Below are 22,775 nucleotides of genomic sequence, written 5' to 3'. Positions count from 1 at the left end.
ATCAAATATTCAAGAAGTATTAAAAGCGACTCAAAAATTTTTTTTAACAAGGTACTCGTAAGTAAAAGTGGGTATAAGAATTTTTTTTGGAAATGCTGGAAACTTCTTTATTAGAGTAAAAATATGGTCATATCTTACCTTGTTGTTTCGATTAACAGGAATTCAAGGTGATAAACTTCAGCTTGTGTCAAATAAATATAAACAAATAAAAACTTGAAATACTAAAGATCTGAAAGTGATGTCGACTACAGAAGGGGACGAGATTGAAGCTACTGGATGCCAGATTTTCCATGGCACTTCGGCAAGGCGCATCCAAAAGGAGCTGGACGAGATCACTCAGGACCCGCCGACCAATTGTAGTGCCGGTCTGAAGGAGGATGACATGTACGAGTGGACGGCCACCATTGTGGGACCATCGGATTCCGTCTACGAGGGCGGAATGTTCTTCCTTGACATACAGTTTCCCATGGATTATCCTTTCAAGCCGCCGAAAGTCACGTTTCGCACGCCCATCTATCACTGCAACATCCGATGGGGCACCATCTGTCTGGACATACTGAAGGATAACTGGTCACCGGCCCTGACCATTTCGATGGTCCTCCTGTCCATCTGCTCACTGCTCACCGATTGCAATCCAGCCGATCCGTTGGTGGGCACCATTGCCAAGGAATATGTCTTCAACCGAGAGGAACATGATAAAACAGCGCGTCGTTGGACATCACAGTATGTCTTTGGGAGCTCGCCTATAAAAATTCCTAATAATCACTTCCCTCTTTCAGGTACGCAAATGATGAACAAGTTGAGCCATCCATAATATGGTAAAATCCAAAAACTGCAATGAGAGAATTATTAGTTGAAACTATGCTAACATATATTTTAATACGCTAAATTTAGGAGTAACCATGAACATCCTAACGAGCTTACCTTTTAATTATTTTCTGGTTTCTCCATTTTTTTTTGGGAATACCGTTTCATACTTTACATGCACATATTTAAAAATAAATGTTTCACTTAAAATTAATATTATTATAATTTTATATATATAATGTATTTTTATGCATTACTGGTATCTTTTTTTCGAGTCACTCAACAAAGTCTTCTTATTAATTTTTTTTATTGACAACTTTGGAAATTGTTCATGTCGCAATTGGGGAACTTGGACCACGCCCACACAACTGCGCCCCTTGTGGTAATACTTTTGAGTGGCCGACCAAAGGCGTTGCTAACGAATTTCCGCCAGGGCCAAAACAAAAATGCGATAGAGTATGAAAATGTTTTTTTGACATCAGCTTCGTGATTTCCATGCGAAAAATATATATTTTGCAAAAACAAAAGGAAAGGGGGTCGAATGGTGGGTGGGTAGGTGCTCTACTCTGTTGCTTATCGATTTGAAAATTACATGCGGGAAAGTTCAGGCAAAGGAAACACGAAATTAGCACAGGCCACGTCGCTGCCAGAAACTGTCAAGTGTTGCATACTTTTTGGGGCAGTTTGAAGGGGCCTAAACGGGGATTCCCTGGAAAAATCGGAGGAAAACGAACAGCAAACTGGAGCACATTTGCATGAAACTGAAGTTGGAGAAGGACAAACATTAGCACAAGTCAGATAGCAAAAGGGTTGCTTCCAGGAGATTTTACCCACCGAAAGCCGAGCCAAATTCTTTTACCGCTCTTTTACTTTTATGGCGGGTAACCCTTTTTGGCAATCAACCCCCTTGGCGAACTGGAAAACAAGTCAAATATGCTGCCAAAGTTATTGATGGCACACGCACCAAAACAAATTTGCTTAAATCTGTTTAATGTTTTCCCATTTATTGTGCTGGTTTACCCTGCTTCCGCTTTCGTTTTCCTCTCTTTTTTCAATATTTATAAATATGTTTTTCTTCAAACAATTTGTTAATATTTTATATTTTTTCGGCCATGTCCATGATTGGCTGCATAGATCATTTTGATGAGGGTGTGTGCGGCTTTTCTGATAAGTTGAGCGAATATTTTACAAAAATGTTGGGACCAGTTAAAAAAAATCGTAGTCTTATAACATTTCGGGCTTAAATTAACTTTTGAATACATAAATGGTTTGTAAGGGTTTGCTTATAAACTTTTAGTATCGCTAGCTTAAGCACAGTCCTTATTTATCCTCATTAATATTTCATCATCATTTGAACATTTTTCACCCATCATTTGAAAATTCTCTTAAATTAAGCATGCTCAAAAAGCTAACGACGAAGTTTTTCGCCTTAAAACAAGAAAAGCCAAGTCAAATTATCAAAAGCAAAGATTACGAATCTTGAATACCTTTTAATAAGTAAGGTTTACTTATCATCGATGTGAAGATAATTTCAAGCTGAATGTGCTTTTCATAGAGCGACTTACAAAATCTTGGTCAAAAATTATTTTTTAATTTTTTAAAATTCTTTAGAATATTATATTCAACTTTCAATTGCTTATTGGTAATTTGTATGAATGAGAATATATAGACCAGATTAATATTAGGGTTTTCATTACTTTGTGGGCTCACAATAATTGTAAAAATAATTTCAAAATATATTTTCGAATTGTTGGAATTATGTAGTTATTAAATATTTCCTTTTTCTTTGCTATTTCATGTTTTAATGAAACACAGCATACTCCTGCTACCCTGCAAGTGGCGGCTGCAAAAACGAGTGAAAATCCCCAGCACACATTTGCAGCGTAATCAACAAAAGCACTAATTGCATAGAAGACACGCTCTGACATTGATGTCTGATGCCAGGGAGTGGAGGCGAGACGGATATCTATGGGTATCTCTGTCTGTCTGCCTGCAATTTCGTTTCATTTGCGCTCCATGTGCAGCGGTATTAACGTTACAGTTGCCATTTACCTTTGCCAACCGGGGCGCTGATGACGCTAAGCTGTCTGCATGCGTAGACAGAGCCACCCCCTCATTTTCCACCCACTTTTCCGCCCCGCTTTCCCCACCAGCCGTCGCACAACTTCATTAACGCAGAGTAAACACACGCATGCAGTGTCCCAGCTGAAGCCGGTAGCAAAGTGTTTGATGTTGTTGCCCTTCCTCGGGCAGTTTAAAGTTACATTTTGGGATCTCCTCTCTGGAAATGGAAATGGAAGGGGCGGGCATTCGGGGGGCGTGGCACCCAGACTCACAAATGCTCGGAGTATTTGCTATGGTGAGTATGTTTTGGGCTGGCGGAGATAAGGATAAGGACGTCTGCTTTAAGCCAAACAAAATCTAAAATTAAATTGGGCGAAAATTGTTCTTACAAGAGACATTTCAATATTAAGAACCTATTTGGCTATTTTACAAGGCTAGCTATTTTATTAATAAAACTTTGCTTAATATGTTAATATATCTTAAGAGCCCAAAAATATATCTCAAAAGTATTAAATTTGTCTATCTATTTAAACCAACTGCTTCGGAAATCAAAATCACAAATCAATTGAATTCTTTACGATATCGTCTTGAAGTTAAGTGTAATTACGACAATTGTTGCCATCATCCTTTTAAATGCATGCAAATTAACATGATCTAAATAATTAAATATAATTTAATGTGCTTTTCCGGCCATACACAGGATTTCCACGCATTTCCCCCACTCTTGCTTTTTCCACATTATTTAGACCTGGCTCGAGGTCCATTAACAAAGCATAACGATGTGTCATGTGGCAAACACACACACGCATAACCGCAAATATCGCACTTGGTTTTGCTGCTTTCTCCGTCGCTTTCTCCCCGGCTCTTTGTTGTTATTCATATTTATGCGGCTACGTGTGAGAGTGCCTCCTTAACAAGCCTAACGAACTGCCAAATTACGCTGAAATAGCATTAAAAATTTAAATTTTTTCCCAGCCTGTATCTTTTTTTTTGGTTTTGTGGACCGTCAAAAGCGAAAACGCCAACAAGTCCTTAATGACATTAAAAAGAAAGCGATTTTCTCTGGCCGTCTGTGGGTGTGTGTAAAAACCATCTTGTGGCTGTGAAGGAACTTTAGCTTTCTTGAGTTCTATTGAATTAAAAGAATGAAAAAGAATATAGTAAAAGAATTCTAAGCAGATTTTCCAGGTATTTTAAATAACGAAAAACACACGGATCTAAAGGCCCTTTTAACAGCATTTTAAATCGGTAGTAAAGTTGGTATAAGTACACGTCAAGGTTAATCTTTTGAATACCTTAAATTCTTCAAATATTGAAGCTATTAAAATAAAACATCTAACGCTCTATTATAGCTTTGTTAAAGTGTTTTCCTTTCTAATTTTATTTATTTCCTTCTTCTGCATAAAATTCAGAGCTCAGTGGTAGTAAATTCCTCTAGTAACCTATTGAATGCACATATGTACCCATTTACTTTAGGTGGCTTGTTGCTGTGCCACTTGGCAATCGAATGTGAATGCCAATAAGAACCTGAAGATGTAGCCAAGAAATGTTAGATATGACAACAAAAATAAAAAATGCGCCAGAGGAACAAAAGTTGCGCCAACTTCGGATGCGAAAGTTTTTAATCTGCCGCATGCAAAACTTTAATCGAAAAGCTGCCAGCACTGGGGAAACTAAGTCAAACTTTTCAAATTGAAATATCAACAAAAAAAGTAGAAGGCAGATAAGAAAAATTCGATTCGTATGTTTTGTCGTCACATGCCAATTGCGTGTTTGAAGTGCATGCAGAAATTTAAGCCGAAAACTTTGATCGGCTGCCTCAGTGACAGAGACAAATGTGAAAGTTTTTCCAATGCACTCGAAAGTAGTAGGAAAAGCAGTTTGTAAAGTATGCAAAGGGCATGCAAACAATGGCCTGTGATGGCATTTCATTTCTTTTCTTTTCCATTTGGAGGGCGGTGCATTCTAGACACTTGAACTTGTTAACTTTGTTCAGGCAAAGTAATGAAAAAAATAAACATTCGTAATGGAAGGCAAATATGTATTCTGGTTATTGAAATATATGTGGCACTCATTTTTTATTTGCGATAAAAAGAGTTGCTCAGTTCGCATACACAAATGTTTTCTATGTCTGCCTTTATTTACATGGCATTAAAAAAAGCAAAACAAATATTGGAAATAATTTTCAGCCTAATAAATACATATTTATAGATAGTAAACTAATGAATCAAAGAGACCAAATCCAAAATCCATTTAAAACACAACTAATCAAGAGTAATTTATCTTTGGCTTTGAGAATAACAGCAACAGGCATTTGGCGATAAAAGTCAAATAATTTTACAGCCATTTTTAATTAACCAAATATGTTTGCACGGAACCAGGCACACAATTACACTTGTGCACAAAAATGAGTACAAAAGGAGTGAGAGAGCTCTGTAAATATGGCAGGCAAAATTAATTTGCCCAATGCAAATATGCAGAATGTGAAATGGTTCCCCTCCCCTCGCATCCCTTCTCTTACTTACTTTTTGTGCGGTGTCATAAACTTTTGGAGCCGAGAGGAAAACCCCGAAACCATAAAGGCAAATAACCTAAAAAATTTCGCTGACGTTTACGAGTCGAGTGGTGAATTTAAGCCCGTTGCCCACGCACACACAATTGAAATGCAAGTCATGAGTTAAGCAAAACGAACCAAAGCCCCTCCAAAACTCCGCTTTCTGTTGGTAGTTTCCAAGAAATTTCACCTGCCGTTGGCCACATCCACCCACAGCACAGGTAATATCACTGGGCTAGCTTAGTTCATGTCGAGCTACTGCCAGCTGTATGACTACTCCGCCAACTGCTGCTGACTGCAGTTAGTTACCCAGCGGGCGACATGGCAAACAAGGAGCTCATTTTCGAGCGGATCCTAAAAGGGAACCCAACAAACATTTTCAGGCAAATGTGCTTCAACAGGTGAAGAGCTGACTAAAATATTCAACTTTTCTAAGCAATATTACAATACCTTTTCGTATCAAGACGTTATTAAAAACAGATCATTAAAAAGAGTAAATTAAATTTCATTTTTGAAAGAATTTCCTTTTGTATACTACTGTTAGTCTGTAACCAGAAAAATTATTTTAAGAGCCAATAAACCAACCAACTATATTATTAATTATAATAGTTAAATAATTTAATTAATAAATATTTTTTTGGTATTTTATTTTATAGTAAAACATTATTCAACCAAAAATATTTTATTTCTGTTTATGTTACAATGACTTGGTTTAAAAATGAAAGGTAAGGAAAGTAAAATTCCCGGTTTTTATAACGATATGCTATTATAATTGGTTCTACCCCAAAAACATAATCCGTTGGATACAATTTTCCCCTTGGAAAATATGTTCGCTGGGTTACCAGTTGCATGTGCAAGGAGTATGGAACAGGACAAGACCGTGCTCATTATGCATAAATTGTCGCTGCGAAACTGCACTGAATTATGGCAAAGTTAATGGCATTATAATGCCAAAACGCTGACATCTGCCCGAGCCAAGTGGAGAGAGCTAACCCAAGATATTTCAAGTTGGCCAAGGGCAAGTGTGCCATAATTCCGTGGCAATTCGAAACGTTTTTAAAGCCCGAAACTGTGGCTCCTGTTTCTTGGCTGCTGTTGTCGTTGACTTGTTGCCCCGAAGGTGGACACACGGAACGGGCAAATGACCCTCGTTTGTTGTCCTCCGACGCAAACACAGGTCACCGATGTCCACCCACACATGGTCTCGCAGACTCAGACAAACACCTTTCAGCCCTCAGACCCTCAGACTCTTTGGCCATAATCTTCCTTTTTTATCGCGAGTCTGAAGTCACGGGACACGGATTTAAGGCTACACTATAAAAATATTTAAAATTCTCTTTAAGAGAAAAGAAAATCTGTATTCTATAACTATATTGTAGATTTTAAATGGCTTAAGTTATTATAAAATATTTAATAATTGAAAAATGAAATAATACCATTCATTATTGATCATATTGTAGTTGCTCCATTTATTTTTTTTTAGTGTAAAACCACAACAACATTGCTTGTTGTCCTCCTTCGTTGCCATCGACTTGTTACCGCGCTGTGTTTTTCCGTATACATATATGGGTATACTTCCTGCGAACGCCGCATGCCGCCACCGCAAACTTGCGGCACTGAGCCCTGTTTTCACTTCCGGTTTCCGGTTCGCCCCTTGCCCCTCCCCCTCCCCCACCCCCTTCGCACCCTCACCATGGCTAGATGCCGTTAACTTGTTTTGATTTTTTAATGGCTCGCCTGGCGACAGCAACAGGAGCATTTAAGCTTTCATAACTCTTATCTTAAAGCCCCGAACCTCCAAAAAGTTGAGGGACCAAACTCTCGAATTTCCTCTCCAGTTGTGTGAAAATGTATATTTTTTCGAAATACCTTGGGTGACTTTTGTCAAATAAGGAACAACGGAATGGAATAGTGAAGGATACACGGCATTTGACATGGTGTAGCTCTGAGTCTGATCTTTTGTCATGCAAATTGTTGAACAAGCAAAGCGGGATGTCGACGGTGACGTTGATTGCTCATGAAGTCAAATTAAAAGCAAACAATACATGGATCTTAGCTTCTGTCAGTGAATACCCTATATGTTTTTTAAAAATATATAAATATTATAAGAAAAACTTGAAAAGATGGTAATACAAAAATTGTTATTTGTGATAAAGGGGTAAATAAATATTTCAGTTGTATTTGCAATAATATTTAAATAAATAATCATCACCCATATTCAAATAGTAGTAGTAAAAACATTTACTTAACAATTAAAGGCCATAATAATTACTGCTAACAAATTTTATGAACAGGTTAATTTTTATGATCCAGATCAGCGATTGTTCCCTAATCCACTGCTGATAAACATTCCTTGTAAGTAGGGGATATTCCCAGGATCAAGGAGGTAACTTAACGCGGCGTGGCTTACCTTCCAGCCCATTTCCCCTTTACCTCCATTAACCATTTCCATGTTGTTCGCATGCAACTTGAGTAAAAAACAAAAGAGCTGCCAACAGGCAACAACAAAAGCCGCCGTGGAGCGGGAAAATGGTGAAAGAAATACAGTTGACGTTAAAGGGGAAGGCACACACAAGTCAAGTCAGAAAACTTTTGTTCCTGGCATTGTTCCTGCTGTTGTTGTTGCCTTTGTTGTTGCCATTGTTGTTGCCACTGTGTTGCTGTTGGTGTAATTGCTGCCAAGTAGGAGGTGCCCAAGTTCAGAGTCCTGTGCAGAGTCGTCGATTTTAATTACGTATGCAATTTATTTATTACCTCTGCCCGGAAATATTGTGCAATTGTGTTGCTCTTGCTCTGCGGATGTGCCACAAAGCCCCAACAGGAAAAAGGGGGCGTGGCAGGGCAGCAAAGATTTAACATGCGGTTATGAAGTTACTTTTAATTTTCACAATTGAGTCCTGTCAGAAAATGCAGTGCAGGCACAAAGTGTTTAAAGTTGAGGAGAACTTGAGATATCCAGGTATATGATACATACATATTTAACATATATATGTTCTTTTGAAATAAAAGTTTTTTGTTTCATAATAAACTATGTTTGCTTCATATAAAAATACTTTTACGAATTCATACGCTTTTTCTTTAAGCCTTTCCGTTCCTTTATTAAGCATTTTTAATTTCCGGACTTAACTTCTACAATCAAATTATTTATGATAAATGATTCGCCTAACTGGGAACTATGAGAACCCAGCGAAAGTAGCAAAATTCCCGCCCAAGCAAAACCACCATAAATTAGATTACGAAAGCTCAGAAATAGTCCTGGCAAAAGAACCGTGACCATATGCATGGCGTGTGTCCAATAAATTAGCGTTTTCATTAGGAAAAACAAGTGAAATTTGTTCACAATGTTGTCGTTGTTAGGAGCGAAGCACACACATGAACCGCGAACCTAGTCCAAATTGGTTGCATTACTTGATTAGTGTCCGCGCAATGCTGTTATTAAAATTCAATCTAAAATTTAGCCCCCTCAGAAGTTGGAGTCTCGTGAGCTGATTGCATGTCTAATCGAATTTAACAACCTTTTGCAGTGTGCATATGGCAACAGGAGTAGCGAGGAAATTAACGAATTTCATATTAAGTGCAAATTCCGGCCTCTAACTCGTGTCATGCAACTCTGATTTGAAGTCGCTCTAAGCTTTTCCTTCCACTCTAATGTCATTTGCATGTTGATCACGTGACCAGAGTCTGGAAAGCACAGAAATCCCTAGAATAAAATCCCTACTGGGTTAACCAACTTGTAATATAAATGTTTTAAAAATGTTAATAATATTAAAATTAAGTATTACATTTGCTAAAGTTTAAATACTAATATGGTTCATTATAAACTACAAATCGAATTGTTTTTATCATAGTATACGATGATTTTATGATATGATTACCACCTCTTCGTAGTGTGCTAAAATTGTTGCCTTTTACAGATGTGCAAGCCCGATAACTTATCGAAAACACAACCTTGCAAAAAACATAGCAGGCGTAAATTCGATTTAGCTGTCAAAATTTTGGAAATTACAAGTCACTGCAAAATAAATCTTGGCGGAGCAAGAGCCATATTCAGAGAGCCCTAGGGTGCGTTGAAATAAATTAATTAAACACGAAGCAGCAGACATCTAAAGATATTCCGCAGATAACCAGCAGGAGGGATACCTAAAAAAGAACCAACGATGTCGGATCGCAAGGCGGTTATCAAGAATGCGGACATGAGCGAGGAGATGCAGCAGGATGCTGTCGACTGTGCCACCCAGGCACTGGAGAAGTACAACATCGAGAAGGACATTGCCGCCTTCATCAAGAAGGAGTTCGACAAGAAGTACAATCCCACCTGGCACTGCATCGTGGGCCGCAACTTCGGATCGTATGTGACCCATGAGACGCGTCACTTCATCTACTTCTACCTCGGCCAAGTGGCCATTTTGCTCTTCAAGAGCGGCTAAATATCAACATAAACCGCACACCAAATGGCCACCATCGTGGTTTTCCGGAGGAATATGCAGAAGATTGCTGCACCTTTAATCATCATTCTCTGGCAGCTTACAGTGGGCCCGATACTTCAATTCCTGTTCATGCGCATATATTTCTCTTTTTGAACTGTGACCCCAACACACGGTTGCTGAACTTTCCGTATAATATTTTTCGCCAAATTCTAAATTATTTCCCCGTGGTGCCTTCCCTATTATAACATTTATTAAATTGAATGCTTTCCCTTTGTCTTGTTCTTTTTTAACATATTTTTAAGAAAATTAGTCGGCTGAAAGAGGGGTAAAATATCCTCACAATAATTTAATTATAGCTATTTTTAGCTTGAATAAATTTGACTTGTCAAATAAACTTTAAATAAATAACAATTATGATGGTACATGATTTAAAATATGTTGAATACTGAGTTTTATTTTGTGACCAGTGCACATATTATTAGAGTTAAGTAAATAAAACCAAACCTATTTTCATTTGAAAAAAAGAGCAGCAATGGGTAATCGGTTTTATTTAATATCTGAAACCAACGACAAACTAACCTATTTTGGTATATTTTTGTAAGTGTGCTAGCACTTTAATCGCACATTCCACCTTGCATTTTCTTTGTTGATTCAGCCGGACCTGGACACATCGGATAATGCTTTTTGGGTTAATTCCTGCATTCATAATGTCCTTCGAGTTCATCACAAGGCAAACAATGGGCAAAGTGCGGGAGATTTTCGGGCTGATGATGCAGCCTCACCTGGCTGGGGCCCAATAAAAATTGCTTAATTAAGTTAATTAAAATATTGTCGCTGTCCGTTGTGCTTCCATGTGCTGGCGGCGGTGGCATTTATGCGCTTTTATTATCACTGCGATTGGCCAATTTCGGGCAGGACATCGTTGGGGTAATTATGCCAGCTCACGTCCAGGGCCGCAATAATAATCATAAAAATAATATTAATAAAGTTCGCAACGGGTGAGAATATATTTTGCGAAATACTTTTACACTTGGCCGGCAGGCGCAACATATGAAAATGTTCGTTTTTTTTCTGGTTTTTCGAGTGGGTGTTTATAGTTGGTTTGAGCCGCTTTCACAGTTCGACGACTTTTGGCCTTGTCCCCCCGATTTTCCGACAGCTGGCTCCCATTTCTGTTTTCCGAACTCCTGCATCCGTATTTCGATGGGGATCGGTCGGTCAGTCAGACAGATTCTCATGCATATTTCATGGCTCGCTTAAATACGGCAGCGGATACGAATTTAATGCCACACTTGAAGGCCAAAGCGAGTCGTAAAAATTTAAGTGCCACGCAATCAGTTTTACGCTCTCTCAGACAAAGCCTTTATTAATTTTTTTACTTTTGTGTAATACAAACATTTTTATACATATTTTTTTATGCATTTCCGTATTAAAAATAATGCTTCAACAAATGTCTGGGCTTCTCTGAATATTACTGCCCACCTTTCGACCTCCTGCACATCCTTCTCCCACTTATTTCATATTTGAAGTGAAGTTTGAACTCTGCCCAGCAGCTTCTCTGTCTTCCTGCCGCATCTCTGCTTTCACTGGGCTGAATGAGTAATGGCATTTGCTACTCCGATATGAGTTGAGTCTGCGCATTCGAAAAAGGAGACTATGTGGGCATTTTGAACCAACGAGAAGGTAGATGGCGCCAGCGAGAAGTTCATCGGAAGTTCTCGCCGAATTTACAGATTGTTTCAAACAAGCGTTTTCGAAATTGGTAAAATACGTTAACAATTTTTAAATTAAAATTAAATTGTATATAATAAATTGTCTATAATAAAGTGAACAGTAAATACAATACGGTTTTAAAAACTAAAAAAATTTTTTGAGAATGTTTCATTACATTACATTAGATGTTTGTTAAGAGAACTTGCTTGTTTTCATTACAATTTTATTATTTATGCTGCTTTTAAGACTAACTAATCTTAAAATTAAATTTCTTTTTTTTTGTAAATCTTGAAAAATAATATTTCCAGTTAAATATTAATGTCCTCCTCAAATATAATTTTAAATGAACTTCCAACTGAAAAGCCGCGTTTTCTGATCTGCATTAATTTATACCCCGCATGTAAACCGCCGAAGATGAATTATAAAATCTGCTGGTACATATAGTTTTTGCAGACCCATGCCTTTGTTTTGCTCCCACATAATTCCAATTTAATCTCGCATAGTCGCATTCACTCTTTACAGCCAACATCAAGTGACTACAAATGAGCAAAACTCTTGCCCCTTTTTGGCGCCCAGAGTGGAAAAAATGAACAAAACTTTTATAAATTACTGTCAGTAGCAGTGACCTCAATATAAAATTGCACAACATAACTTGAACACACACCGATGCACACAGACAGTGGAACAATTGTGAGTGCAATAGATACGAGTGTAATTGCATTTTACTTGGACGCCGAGCTAGAAAAACCAAAACCAAAACCAAACGAAACGAAACCCAACCGAACAGACCACAGAAACATACGCACATGGAAATGTAAACTTTTTGTGACCTCAGCAATATAATTATTGCCATTTTTTGTATGTACAGCACATGTGAGCCAGCAAAAGGGGTCAGTCCAAAGTCAACATTAGTTTTATCACAGCCCGGAGTCCAGAGCAGCAAACGCTCGACAATGGCAAAAAATCTTAATGAAACACAAACAGGGACGTAGGTGGTGCACAAAACACAAAACAGAGCACAGCAAACAAACAATAAAAACCGCACTGTATAAAAAGTCACAGCCCATTTTCATTAAACAAAAAATAAATGTTCCGAATTTGTACCAAATTAAAATGGAAACATTACTTTTGTGCTCGGCAGCGAAGTTGTTCTACTCTGTAAAATGTTGTCAGCATTTAGAGGAAAGACATTGTTACTTTAAAGTTTTCTGTGATTTTATTAAATGGGACCTGTTATTAAATAATAACAAAATAGTACAACTATCAAATTAACATTTAAACAATCCCTTTGTTACTTTCTATATAATGCCATTTAATGTCAGCTTATCATTTAAAAACAATATTATAATACTTCAACTCTACTGCTATCCAAAGAATATAATTAACTGTAGCAAATTTTTATTTAACAACCTTCTACACATAAAAATGGTGTAGACGTGGTCAGTGAATTTCCATAAACCCATTTCGCTGGATAATCGCCCACATAAACAAAAATAATCGCAAAACTGGCAAACGAGAAAAGCGCAAAAGACGAAGAGATGGGATTTTCCTCGGCGGAAGTTGCATGCTTCTTCATGGTTTTTGCTCCTTTTTTCGGGGTGGTGTGATGAATGAGGCTGCAAGGAGCCACAAGGACACATGCAGAAGTCCCCCACTTGGGGAGTCGATTTTTCATTTGGCTTATGTATCATCAAGCAGAGCTTGTCTCGTGTCCCTTCCTTTTGGCCACTATCTCTGCCCGACCAATTCCATTGTCGTCAACGAGGCTCTTCTCCTGCCACTTTTCTGTTTTGCTACCACTTCTAAGCTCATTTCTTGGCTTAAAACCGGATTGGTGTGTCCATTTGTTACCATTGGTGGCTTTAAATCGTTGAGTTTCCAATGTGAAAGTGTAAATTGTAATTGTAATAAAGACATTTTTATCAAAGATTAATCAACATTAAAAAAACGTTATCTATTACCGGGTATCATTCAGTCTAAAAGCTTTGTAGTTTTCTGGTTTACCAAACTCCCATTGTCTCTTTAGAGTTCTCCACTGCTTTTTTTCTGGTTTTATTTTCTATATTGTGTCCTTTGATAAATTGTGCGCTTCTCGTTTTGACACATGTCAGCGTTTGTCTGCCCAATGCGAGGAACAAGTCTTTCGGGCTTGTCTAGGCTGGTCTGAAAATCCTCGGAGGTTATCGTCCTTTTTTACATTTCAATTTTGTCATGCTTTTTCTTACATTAAAGTGCGGCCGAACCTCTAACCTCAGCCTGATCTTTGACTTAAGTGTAGTTTTTGTAACATTTCAGGCGTGTGTGTTGGTTGCAGTCAACTTGTTGACATTTTCAGGCCTGTCACAGGACTCTGAAGTCCTGCGTCTGAGATCCCGAACCTGTGTCCTGTCAGTGTCCGGGTCCTGCGTCCTGTGTCCTATGTCCTGGCTCCATGTTCGTGTCCGTGTCAGGCGTCACTTTATGCCCCTGACAGCGGCAACAATTTTATTTACTTAATTTGGCTTTAGTTTGTCATTTATTTACTTGTTTGCCACAACAGTTGGTCAAAGTGACCACCTCACGGTCCCACCTCCGAATCCTGCACCATATCTCCAGTCCCAGTTCTTCGTGTGCGTCCTGTTGTTGTCACTTTGACGCTGACGTTGATGTTCCCGCCTTTGGTTTTATTTCCGTACATGGGGCATAGGGAAATTAGGATCTATTTGGCCTTTTATTTAACTAAAGAACTGCCTTTCAGCTGCAGTCTTGTATAGAAAAAGGCTTTTAGAATAAATTAACAATGATATAAACAGAATGCAACGTCATATATTAAATCAATTATCGCCTTATTTTGACACAAAGGATAAGAACAATTTTTGAAAGCTTTTGGGACTGAATAAGCTCAAAACACTATTCAAGCCTTTAATTTACATTCCACTAGAGTAGCAATTTTTAATTTAATTTTCTTTTGGCTAATTTCGCGAATATTTTGTTAGTTTAATAAAAGTAAGTTAACTTTGATTGTTTAAATGTATTCTAAAAATTGAATATTAAAGTTTTTAGCTCAATCCAAAGGTTACAACACTCATTTAAAATAAAACTATTTGTGATAATAGTTTTATTCTTATTACCATAATAATTTTTCTGGTGAAGTGTATCCTTTATTCGTTTTGGCCATCCTTTATAGACCACCATTTGGTTTTATTTGTAACACGGTGACACATTTTGCTGCCCGCACTTTATTGCATATCGTTGTCGGCTGTTGTCGGAGCGTGGCATTGAATTTTTTATGAAAATTTAGAGCAAAGTTGCTGTTTCCTTGTTTTTTGTTTGCCTGCCGTTGATGCCACTGCTGCTGTTGCACTTTGGTACCTTAATTAAATATTTATTTCAATCATTTTCGGCAAATGGATGGACACCATGGGCAGAGGTACGAAAATCCATTCATCGCCGAAGTGAGACCTTCAGATAAAGGAGGCGGCAGATGTGGACTGGGGGCGTGGCATTCGGGGGCACTAACATTTGTCATTACACATTAATAGCGCACCATTAATCTTTTTCGTGGGCCGAGAGCACGGGGTTCAGAATGAATGCCTGGCCGGGGTTTGGACCTGAATCTGAACTTGGATCTGGACCCGAGTCGCCTGTCGCACAAAACCGTTAATTAATGTATGCCATTTAGCTGGAAAATTGCAAAAGGGACACACACTCACGTACACAAATTGGTTTAAGAGCTAGAGGTGGTGGCGTGAAATCGAAATTACGGATAAAATATAATTAAATCTGTAGTTGTAAACATGCTTAACAACTTATATTTGTTATAGTTAAATTAAAAGAAAAGAAATAATAAGAACTCGAAACAATTACAATTACTTATTAAATAAATAAAAAATTTACTGTGGTTAAAAGGTTAAGAAACTCATCATAAAATAAAATCATTAAGAAAATAATAAGACAAATTTCATTGATCGTTTTATTACATTGTAATGGTACCCTAAAATTTATTTATTGAAATTCAAACATTTTAAAAGTAATTATAATGGGCAGCAGGGCAACAAGAATAAGAAATAAAGATATGTGAAAAGAAAAAAATTTGTTGAAATACTTATTATTATAATTCAAAATTAAGAATTTTTATTGTTGCTCTATTTGACTATAAGTTGATTTAATAAGTTTTCCCAATTAACATTGGTACTATTTAGGAAATAAAATGAGTCCAGTCGATTGGTGTTAATAATATTGCTTATAATATTTATCATAAATATTGCTTGGAAACTTTTTGTCACCACTAACGCATACGTGTTATGCCAGCCCATCATAATGAGCGGCAATTTAGTGCCCTTTTGAATGGTGGTGGATGTGGGGCTGAGCCACTGGACGGGTGGGTGGCACTTTGGGTGGTTCGTCGTTGTCGCCACCGCAAACAAGCAAAGGCAGAAGCCGCAGAGGCGGGGAAAAGGATCGGGGATTGCCATTGCCCAGCAGGTATGCTTGATTAATGCTTTATAACAAGGCTCGCACAAAGCACGCACTGAATGCACACCCACGCCCACACAAACCACTGGATGGCGGTCCAACGCCCATCTACCCACACCTCACCACCCACCTCCTGCACCCCTGCATTTTAACATTAATTTAGCGGAATGCTGCAGAAGACGATGAAAAGCTTTTCAGCATTCGTCGACACATGTTAATCCGTGTTGTTGTAATTGCCTTCCGCTGGTGTACCCAAAATCCCAAAAACACTTGAAGCTCTGCAACAATGGGGATTTCGATGGAGCGTATTGATGCAATATATCAAATTAAATTAAAATATTTTATACAATACTATTTTATACATCAATAACTTTACGGAATAAAAAAATTGTCTTTAACCGACTTTAAATTTTTAGAAGTTTCGAATTGAGCTTAAGTATCGTATTAAATTTTAGTCAGGAAATCCCTTAAATTTATATTTATTTGTATAATACAAAAAAATGTTCCATACTTACTTTCCTTTTTTCCCTTTAATTTCTTTGTGATTTAAGAATTACTTCCCTTTCTTTGCATTTTCCGACTGCAAAGTGCATATTTCTTTGCATCTGAGATTCCCCTGCGGCCCTTTGTTAGCCTAATTAAATTAAGACATTAAAAACTTGCAGATCTTATTTGAGCATCATACTTTTGACACTCGCGATTATTATTATTTTTTCCTCATGGCACTTTCCTTTTTATATGATTTTGCTTTAACTATTTTTTTTTGCATTTGCATTTCTGCTGAGCTTTTCGCCCTTGAGTGCTTCCTGTGGCGTTCGTTCATTAGGCGAAAGCGGAAGAAAAGCCAGGGGAAAAGTTGCAAAAATGTAAGGCTAAAAAAATGTGTCCAAAGAGTTAAAAGGTTTATTTACTTTGCGCCGACTGACGTTTTAACGTAATGTTGAATTCAAGGTTCGGGGGCTGGAGCCACATTTTCCGAGTTGAACATTAAGTAATTATAAGTTGCCCAGGAGTTGGCTGAAAGTTGCAAGTTGGCATCTGCAACTAGGCAAACATATTGCATGTCTACACCCTTGTAGACACTGGCGCACACTGCGTATGCGTAATGTGTTGAATAATTAAATTGTCAAACAATTGGCTTCTGGCAGAGAGACAGTGGAAAGATGACGACAAGAAAATGCTGAACCTAGCCGGGATTTATATTGTCTTGCAGTGCGAATCCTGTGCCAGAGAATGGAAATCGCTTAATCATCTTTAATTGAAAGCACTTGATGAGCTAGTCAAATGCCAATGAACAATGAACAACGAACAAAGGACGATTCAAACAATCGGCATTATTTATAATGCTTTTTAATCTCCATCTGAATTTGCATTTTGCTTTTTTTTCTACGAGTGTGTGCTGGCAAATTCATTGCTCGCTGATAGGATTCAATTTCCTTGTCATCATGACGTTTTTAATTAAACTGTATTTATTATTTAGCAGATAAAACAAACAATTCCCTTTCAATAGTTTATAATGCTAAGTCGGCTTATCGCTGTTCAAAGTTTTGGGAATCAATTTCGGTTCAAACAAATGTGTTGAGAAATGGGATTCAATTAAATGGGATTTTATTTGACTAGAAGAGACATCTTTTAATAATAAAATAATGAACTCTAGCATAATAATGATTTCCATGCTGATGATTTCTCTCACTGAAGACCGAATTCCAAAAGCTTTTAGTCAGATTGGCTGGATTTGAAGTTGGATAGGGAGAATACTTAACCGCAAATCTGTTGAGTTGTGAACTACGTATGCATGGGATTGGAATAATAAAATATAGATGGACTAAAATGAAATTTAAGTTGATGATTATGGCTTTATTGATTGAAAAGTGGTTAAAGTATCACAATTAACTGTTTATGGCTTAAAAGTTTTAATATTTACTTTTGTATAATGTAAAATTGACTAAGTCTTACTAGCTGCAATACAGTAAAATATACAAAAATTTGTTTAGGCAACTTCCTCGCCTTCATCTTCTTCCTCTTCTCCCTCATCTGCAGCCCCATCTTCAGCAGCTTTTCTCCTTGCCGCGGAACTCCTTCGACTTCCTCCAGATTTCTGGGAACTTCGGCGACTTGCTCCCTTGGATTTTCTAGGTGGCGGTTCCGTGCAGCTGTACGCCGGCATATTGAACTCCTCGGGATCGAATTCCTCCAGGGTTTCCAAACGCACGGTGGCCAACTCCGACCAGCAGCAGGGAAGGTCCTTCTCGGCCAGCATCACCACTTCCAATCGAGCATCCCTGGCTGCCTGGACTCCTTTGGGAGTGCCATCGAAGACCAGGGTGCAATCCGGTCCAGCATCCCCCAGCCGGGACATGGCAATCAGGTAGACATCCGGTTCCGGCTTGAAAGCCCTCAGCTCCGGATCGTCCGCACAGATCACCGATGTGAAGTTATCGAAAAAGTCCTCCCGATCACGGATCTTGGTGCAGTACATCGATTCCGAGCAGGAGGTGACCAATCCCAATCCCATGCAACATTTACGCAAATGAGTGACCAGTCGCATAACACCAGGCATCAAGGTGGGATTCGCAATCAAATCGGAGGTGCGTTCGTTCAGCTGATAGCGAAAACTCTCCCAACTCACGGGCAAATCGCATTTCCGGCAAATCAGCTCCGCCATTTCAGCCGTTTCCATGGGTCCGCTTTGGATCAGCAAATGTTCGGGTACCGTCCTATTGTAACTCGAGGCCAGCTCAATTAGAGCCCTCTGATAAACGTGACGAGTGTCTGCAGAGAAGGTCCAGTCTTAATCAAATCTATAAACTCATTTTGAAATTACTATCTCACCAAAAACCGCACTCTCCAGATCGAAAATGCAGAAGCTAATCCCCGGACTGCAACACATCGGTGGACAACGGGAGCATTCCGGTGGAGCTTTGCATGCCTTACAGCAAGGACTGCACATATTTGCACTGGAACACAAGGACTCTACCGCAGAAAGATTTACACAAATTTTTCCAAATTTTCAATTTATTTATTCTATGAATTTTGGCCTAACACTGACGTTTGTAGCAAAGCTACATTTTCGACTGCATCACGATCGCACATCTAAATGAGACAGATTCTATCTAACCAAATGATGTTACAAAATTAAGTAATGTGCATAGGAAATTTGCTTTAATGACTTTAACTTTGATTAATTTAAACCCTCTGAGAACGGGCCTGCCGAATTCTCCGCCTTTCATGATAGCTGGAAAAACAAAGGTTTATAATACAGATACGGAAGATATGGCTCTATTTTTGTGACTTACCTTTCCCTCACCAGTTTTAGCGTGCTCCGCCTCATAATAAGCACCACAAAAATTATAATACCCAAAAAGTGATTATAAATGCTAACAGCTAAAAACAACGGCCTAAACAATTCGCTTATCCAAAGAAAAAAATAAACGCCATCCAGAATCCAAGATGCGCCCATTAACACAGAGATCCGCGTAAACTGTAGAAAACTGTGATTGGAAAACGGAATTAACATTATGCTTGACAAATTAATTTAGAAGCTAATTACGTTTGAGTGTCCAAATTGAAGCAGGTTGTCGTTGTCTCATCACGCTCCTTAAAGCTATTTAGTTCTCTTTTAACTTTCACCATATGAATAGCCGTGAGGATAAACATGATCGCATTGAAGATATATATGATCGGTAACGGAAAAAGACTAAGAACAGTCGGCAGTAATTCTAGAATCAGATAAAAATAGCTTCATAAATTCAATTTCCTTTTGAAAACTTCTATAACTACTACTTTTCATAGCTCGAACAATAATGAGTTGCAAAAATTAAATTAGCTTAAGATTAATTTGGAGCCTTTTGAATTTTGAAACTTTTACTAACTTCACTGAAATTATAATACCCTCTGCAAAGGTATAACGATAATATAATATATACTTTTGAATTTATCGTCGTAAGGGGGCTTAAGTTATGAAAAATCATTAAGCATTCTGTAAAATTACCTTCACCGAAAGCGAATACTAAAAGTGGGTATATCAATCCAAGGAAAACGGGATAAAAAAAAGAAGTCAACCAGACAAAAGCGCTGTATTTCAGAAACTGATGAGAGGATTCTTCGATGCCGAGCTTAGTGAGCATTTTCCACATGTAACAACTTATAACGGAGAGCCAGAGATTGTAAGCCGTTACGAAGAAGAAATAGATGTAACCTGAGAGTGATCAAAAATATTAATGTGTAGATACACCGTCAAACGTCCAAAATATATAGAACAAATTTGAATAAATTTTAAACGACTAACTTATTGCAAATTTTATAGTGTAGTTTTTAATTTCAAAATATATATGGAATGTAGTCAGATTATAGAAAAACATGCAGAATAGGCTGCTTATAATGCACTTTCCGAGCACATTTCGAAGCTGCTTTACGTAAAGATACACTGCAATCGTGAGGATAAGGCATGTCATCGATATCAATTGGGCTGAAAGAAAGAAAACATAGATGAAATGGCAGTACGAAAATTTGCAATTTCTTTTAATGAACTTGTCCACAATGAGTCTTCAATATTCGATAAACTCTGATTTGTGACACTGTTTGTTTAAAGAATTATAAAAATAGGGCTAGTTTGTTTGGGTTTGAACACTTATTCACAATATTCTGATAATTTAAATAGGAACTGTACCGATCGTAACCAAAAGGGTTTCCATTTTGAATCCACAACCTGCCACATGCACTGGCAAAACTCGACTGAATCTGAAATTCAGATTGCTTCGCTTTTAAGCAAAAAAACCGATCTGGTTCTCCTGCTACCAAATAACACTAAGAAATGAAATCAAATTTTAACATCTATTAGAAACTCTCCTTCGGCACAAAGCACAATTTTAATTAAGTCCAGGGTAAGCCACTGAACACGTTCAATTCCCTTTGCTCCCATTATAAAATTCGTTTAGCGATTAAAAAACAAATGCAGCTTCCACGGCATTCGACAAAAATTGTATATATTATATTAATTAAGATCAAGGGAATAAGTTTACATTTTTGTTTAAATTTGGCAATATTTATAACCAATTCGCTACCCAAGTTTTTGCCCACTGGGTAAAATTAGTTGAAAATAGGTTCATTTTAGAAACAATTCGCAGCAGTCGAACCCCAATAAAAATAAAATGTAATTCCCAGTTTTCCCATGGGCCATTGGAGTGTCGAAGCTCAGAGAAATCTACTTTGGTTCTCTTATAGCTTAAATCGTTTTTGAACGATAATTAAAAGTGGGGAAAAGGATATATTTCCTAAGTACTTCAGTAGCGTATCATTACCTATTGCAATCATAGTTAATTACAGTTTCTGCGGATATCTGTCATGATGAACGTAGGTCAAGTCTCTTGTATTGCTGATCAAAATAATACAACTTTATAGGTCCTAAGAACACCTAGCTGCAAAACACACAACTGAAAAACCATTTAAAAAAAATTAAAATTATGCTTAAATAAATTGCGATTAAATTTTAAGCACTTAACGAGACTTTTGCTCTATACAAAGAAAGCTCGCAATCAACTCGAGTTAATTTTATTTTGTTGTGTGAATAAACCGCAAACAAAAAATATTATTTTACATTTTAAGTAACAACAGATTTTAACACATTGGGCTTTCTATTAAAAATATTTTTATTAAGTTAAGATGAAGTTATTCTCTTAAATTCAAGATGGATGGGTCTGCGATGGCGATGAGTGGTGGTTCCTCCGGCGGCGGTTCCTCCTCTTCCTCCTCCTCCTCCGCAGCGGCGGCTTCGGCGGCTCTTCTGCGGATTACAGTCAATCGTCGACTGTACCTCGTCCGTCGACGACTCGGTCGCCTCAGCGGAGAAGGATCCGTGAACGGGGGCATGTGGAACATCTCCGGCTCGAAGTCATCCAGGTACTCGAAGCGCAGGGCGGCCAATTCGGACCAGCAGCAGGGGAGATCTTTTTCGGCCAACATAATGACGGGCAGTCGGGCATCGCTGGCAGCCTGAACTCCCTTCGCGGTTCCATCGAAGACCAGGGTGCAATCCGGTCCAGCATCCCCCAGCCGGGACATGGCAATCAGGAAGACATCCGGTTCCGGCTTGAAGGCCCTCAGCTCCGGATCATCCGCACAGATCACCGATGAGAAGTTCTCGAAGAATTCCTCCCGACCGCGGATCTTGGCGCAGTAGTTCGCCTCCGTGCAGGAGGTCACCAGCCCCAGTCCCATGCAGCAGCTGCGCAGATGGGTCACCAATCGCTCAACACCATCCATTAAGGGGGGATTTGCAATCATCTCGGAGGTGCGTTCGTTTAGCTCCAAGCGAAACGTCTCCCAGCTGATTGGCATATCGCACTTTCGGCAAATCAACTGCGACATCTCTGAAATCGTCATGGGCCCACTTTGGATAAGTAAAAGTTCTGGTATCCTCCTATCGTAGCTCGTGGCCAGCTCCTTTAGAGCCTTCCGTAGAACGTATCGGGTATCTGAGCGGGTAATAATGGCTATTTATAGAAACCATAACTATTTCTGAGATAATCTCACCAAATACTGCAGTCTCCAGATCAAAAATGCAGTAGCTAATTCCCGGACTGCAGCACGAAGGTGGACAACCGCAGCATTCCGGCGGATCTTTGCAAGGAGTGCACATCTTGCTTCAACCAAAAGGACTCGAAGGACCAGAGCGATTCTACGACTGGAGGACAATGATGAATTTTCTTTAAATTTAAATCTACATTATCCGAAAACTGGCCTAATAATGAGGGTTG

At 38.4% G+C, this 22,775-nt stretch overlaps 5 protein-coding genes across 5 annotated transcripts; 2 read left to right on the top strand and 3 right to left on the bottom strand.

The window, feature by feature from the left end:
- The first annotated feature begins 213 nt into the window (after window positions 1-213).
- On the top strand, window positions 214-1,021 carry LOC108046500 (ubiquitin-conjugating enzyme E2-24 kDa). The gene is made up of 2 exons (XM_017126208.2): window positions 214-723; window positions 780-1,021. Exons 1-2 carry the CDS (start codon window positions 239-241, stop codon window positions 820-822), a joined length of 528 nt encoding a protein of 175 aa, XP_016981697.2. The 5' UTR covers window positions 214-238; the 3' UTR covers window positions 823-1,021.
- An 8,363-nt stretch (window positions 1,022-9,384) lies between these two features.
- LOC123037740 (dynein light chain 2, cytoplasmic) lies at window positions 9,385-10,124 on the top strand. Its single transcript, XM_044459818.1, has 2 exons — window positions 9,385-9,487; window positions 9,546-10,124. Exon 2 carries the CDS (start codon window positions 9,583-9,585, stop codon window positions 9,850-9,852), a length of 270 nt encoding a protein of 89 aa, XP_044315753.1. The 5' UTR covers window positions 9,385-9,487; window positions 9,546-9,582; the 3' UTR covers window positions 9,853-10,124.
- A 7,732-nt stretch (window positions 10,125-17,856) lies between these two features.
- LOC108038659 (probable pseudouridine-5'-phosphatase) lies at window positions 17,857-19,074 on the bottom strand. Its single transcript, XM_017115490.2, has 2 exons — window positions 18,853-19,074; window positions 17,857-18,792 (listed from the first exon to the last, which is right to left on the bottom strand). Exons 1-2 carry the CDS (start codon window positions 18,968-18,970, stop codon window positions 18,011-18,013), a joined length of 900 nt encoding a protein of 299 aa, XP_016970979.2. The 5' UTR covers window positions 18,971-19,074; the 3' UTR covers window positions 17,857-18,010.
- A 492-nt stretch (window positions 19,075-19,566) lies between these two features.
- On the bottom strand, window positions 19,567-20,714 carry LOC108038660 (probable G-protein coupled receptor Mth-like 12). Its single transcript, XM_017115491.2, has 4 exons — window positions 20,690-20,714; window positions 20,309-20,488; window positions 20,012-20,218; window positions 19,567-19,739 (listed from the first exon to the last, which is right to left on the bottom strand). Exons 1-4 carry the CDS (start codon window positions 20,712-20,714, stop codon window positions 19,567-19,569), a joined length of 585 nt encoding a protein of 194 aa, XP_016970980.2.
- Window positions 20,715-21,650: 936 nt separating this feature from the next.
- Window positions 21,651-22,773, bottom strand: LOC108038663 (pseudouridine-5'-phosphatase). Its single transcript, XM_017115493.2, has 2 exons — window positions 22,552-22,773; window positions 21,651-22,493 (listed from the first exon to the last, which is right to left on the bottom strand). Exons 1-2 carry the CDS (start codon window positions 22,655-22,657, stop codon window positions 21,688-21,690), a joined length of 912 nt encoding a protein of 303 aa, XP_016970982.2. The 5' UTR covers window positions 22,658-22,773; the 3' UTR covers window positions 21,651-21,687.
- Between the last annotated feature and the right edge of the window lie 2 nt (window positions 22,774-22,775).

This window comes from Drosophila rhopaloa, unplaced genomic scaffold (assembly GCF_018152115.1).
Source record: "Drosophila rhopaloa isolate 14029-0021.01 unplaced genomic scaffold, ASM1815211v1 contig_2, whole genome shotgun sequence".
NCBI classification, from domain to species: Eukaryota; Metazoa; Arthropoda; class Insecta; order Diptera; family Drosophilidae; genus Drosophila; species Drosophila rhopaloa.
This window is presented reverse-complemented; position numbering and strand designations above follow the sequence as displayed.

What these genes read in the sequence shown, in the direction of transcription:
- LOC108038663 (XM_017115493.2), bottom strand. Translation starts at nt 22,657, where the DNA reads ATGTGCACTCCTTGCAAAGATCCGCCGGAATGCTGCGGTTGTCCACCT. An exon ending in TCTGGAGACTGCAGTATTTG is followed by an intron (nt 22,494 to 22,551) that starts GTGAGATTATCT and finishes TTACCCGCTCAG; the next exon opens with ATACCCGATACGTTCTACGG.
- LOC108038659 (XM_017115490.2), bottom strand. Translation starts at nt 18,970, where the DNA reads ATGTGCAGTCCTTGCTGTAAGGCATGCAAAGCTCCACCGGAATGCTCC. An exon ending in TCTGGAGAGTGCGGTTTTTG is followed by an intron (nt 18,793 to 18,852) that starts GTGAGATAGTAA and finishes CCTTCTCTGCAG; the next exon opens with ACACTCGTCACGTTTATCAG.
- LOC108038660 (XM_017115491.2), bottom strand. Translation starts at nt 20,714, where the DNA reads ATGGAAACCCTTTTGGTTACGATCG. An exon ending in CACTATAAAATTTGCAATAA is followed by an intron (nt 20,219 to 20,308) that starts GTTAGTCGTTTA and finishes GATCACTCTCAG; the next exon opens with GTTACATCTATTTCTTCTTC. An exon ending in AGTATTCGCTTTCGGTGAAG is followed by an intron (nt 19,740 to 20,011) that starts GTAATTTTACAG and finishes ATCTGATTCTAG; the next exon opens with AATTACTGCCGACTGTTCTT.
- LOC123037740 (XM_044459818.1), top strand. Translation starts at nt 9,583, where the DNA reads ATGTCGGATCGCAAGGCGGTTATCAAGAATGCGGACATGAGCGAGGAG.
- LOC108046500 (XM_017126208.2), top strand. Translation starts at nt 239, where the DNA reads ATGTCGACTACAGAAGGGGACGAGATTGAAGCTACTGGATGCCAGATT. An exon ending in GCGCGTCGTTGGACATCACA is followed by an intron (nt 724 to 779) that starts GTATGTCTTTGG and finishes TCCCTCTTTCAG; the next exon opens with GTACGCAAATGATGAACAAG.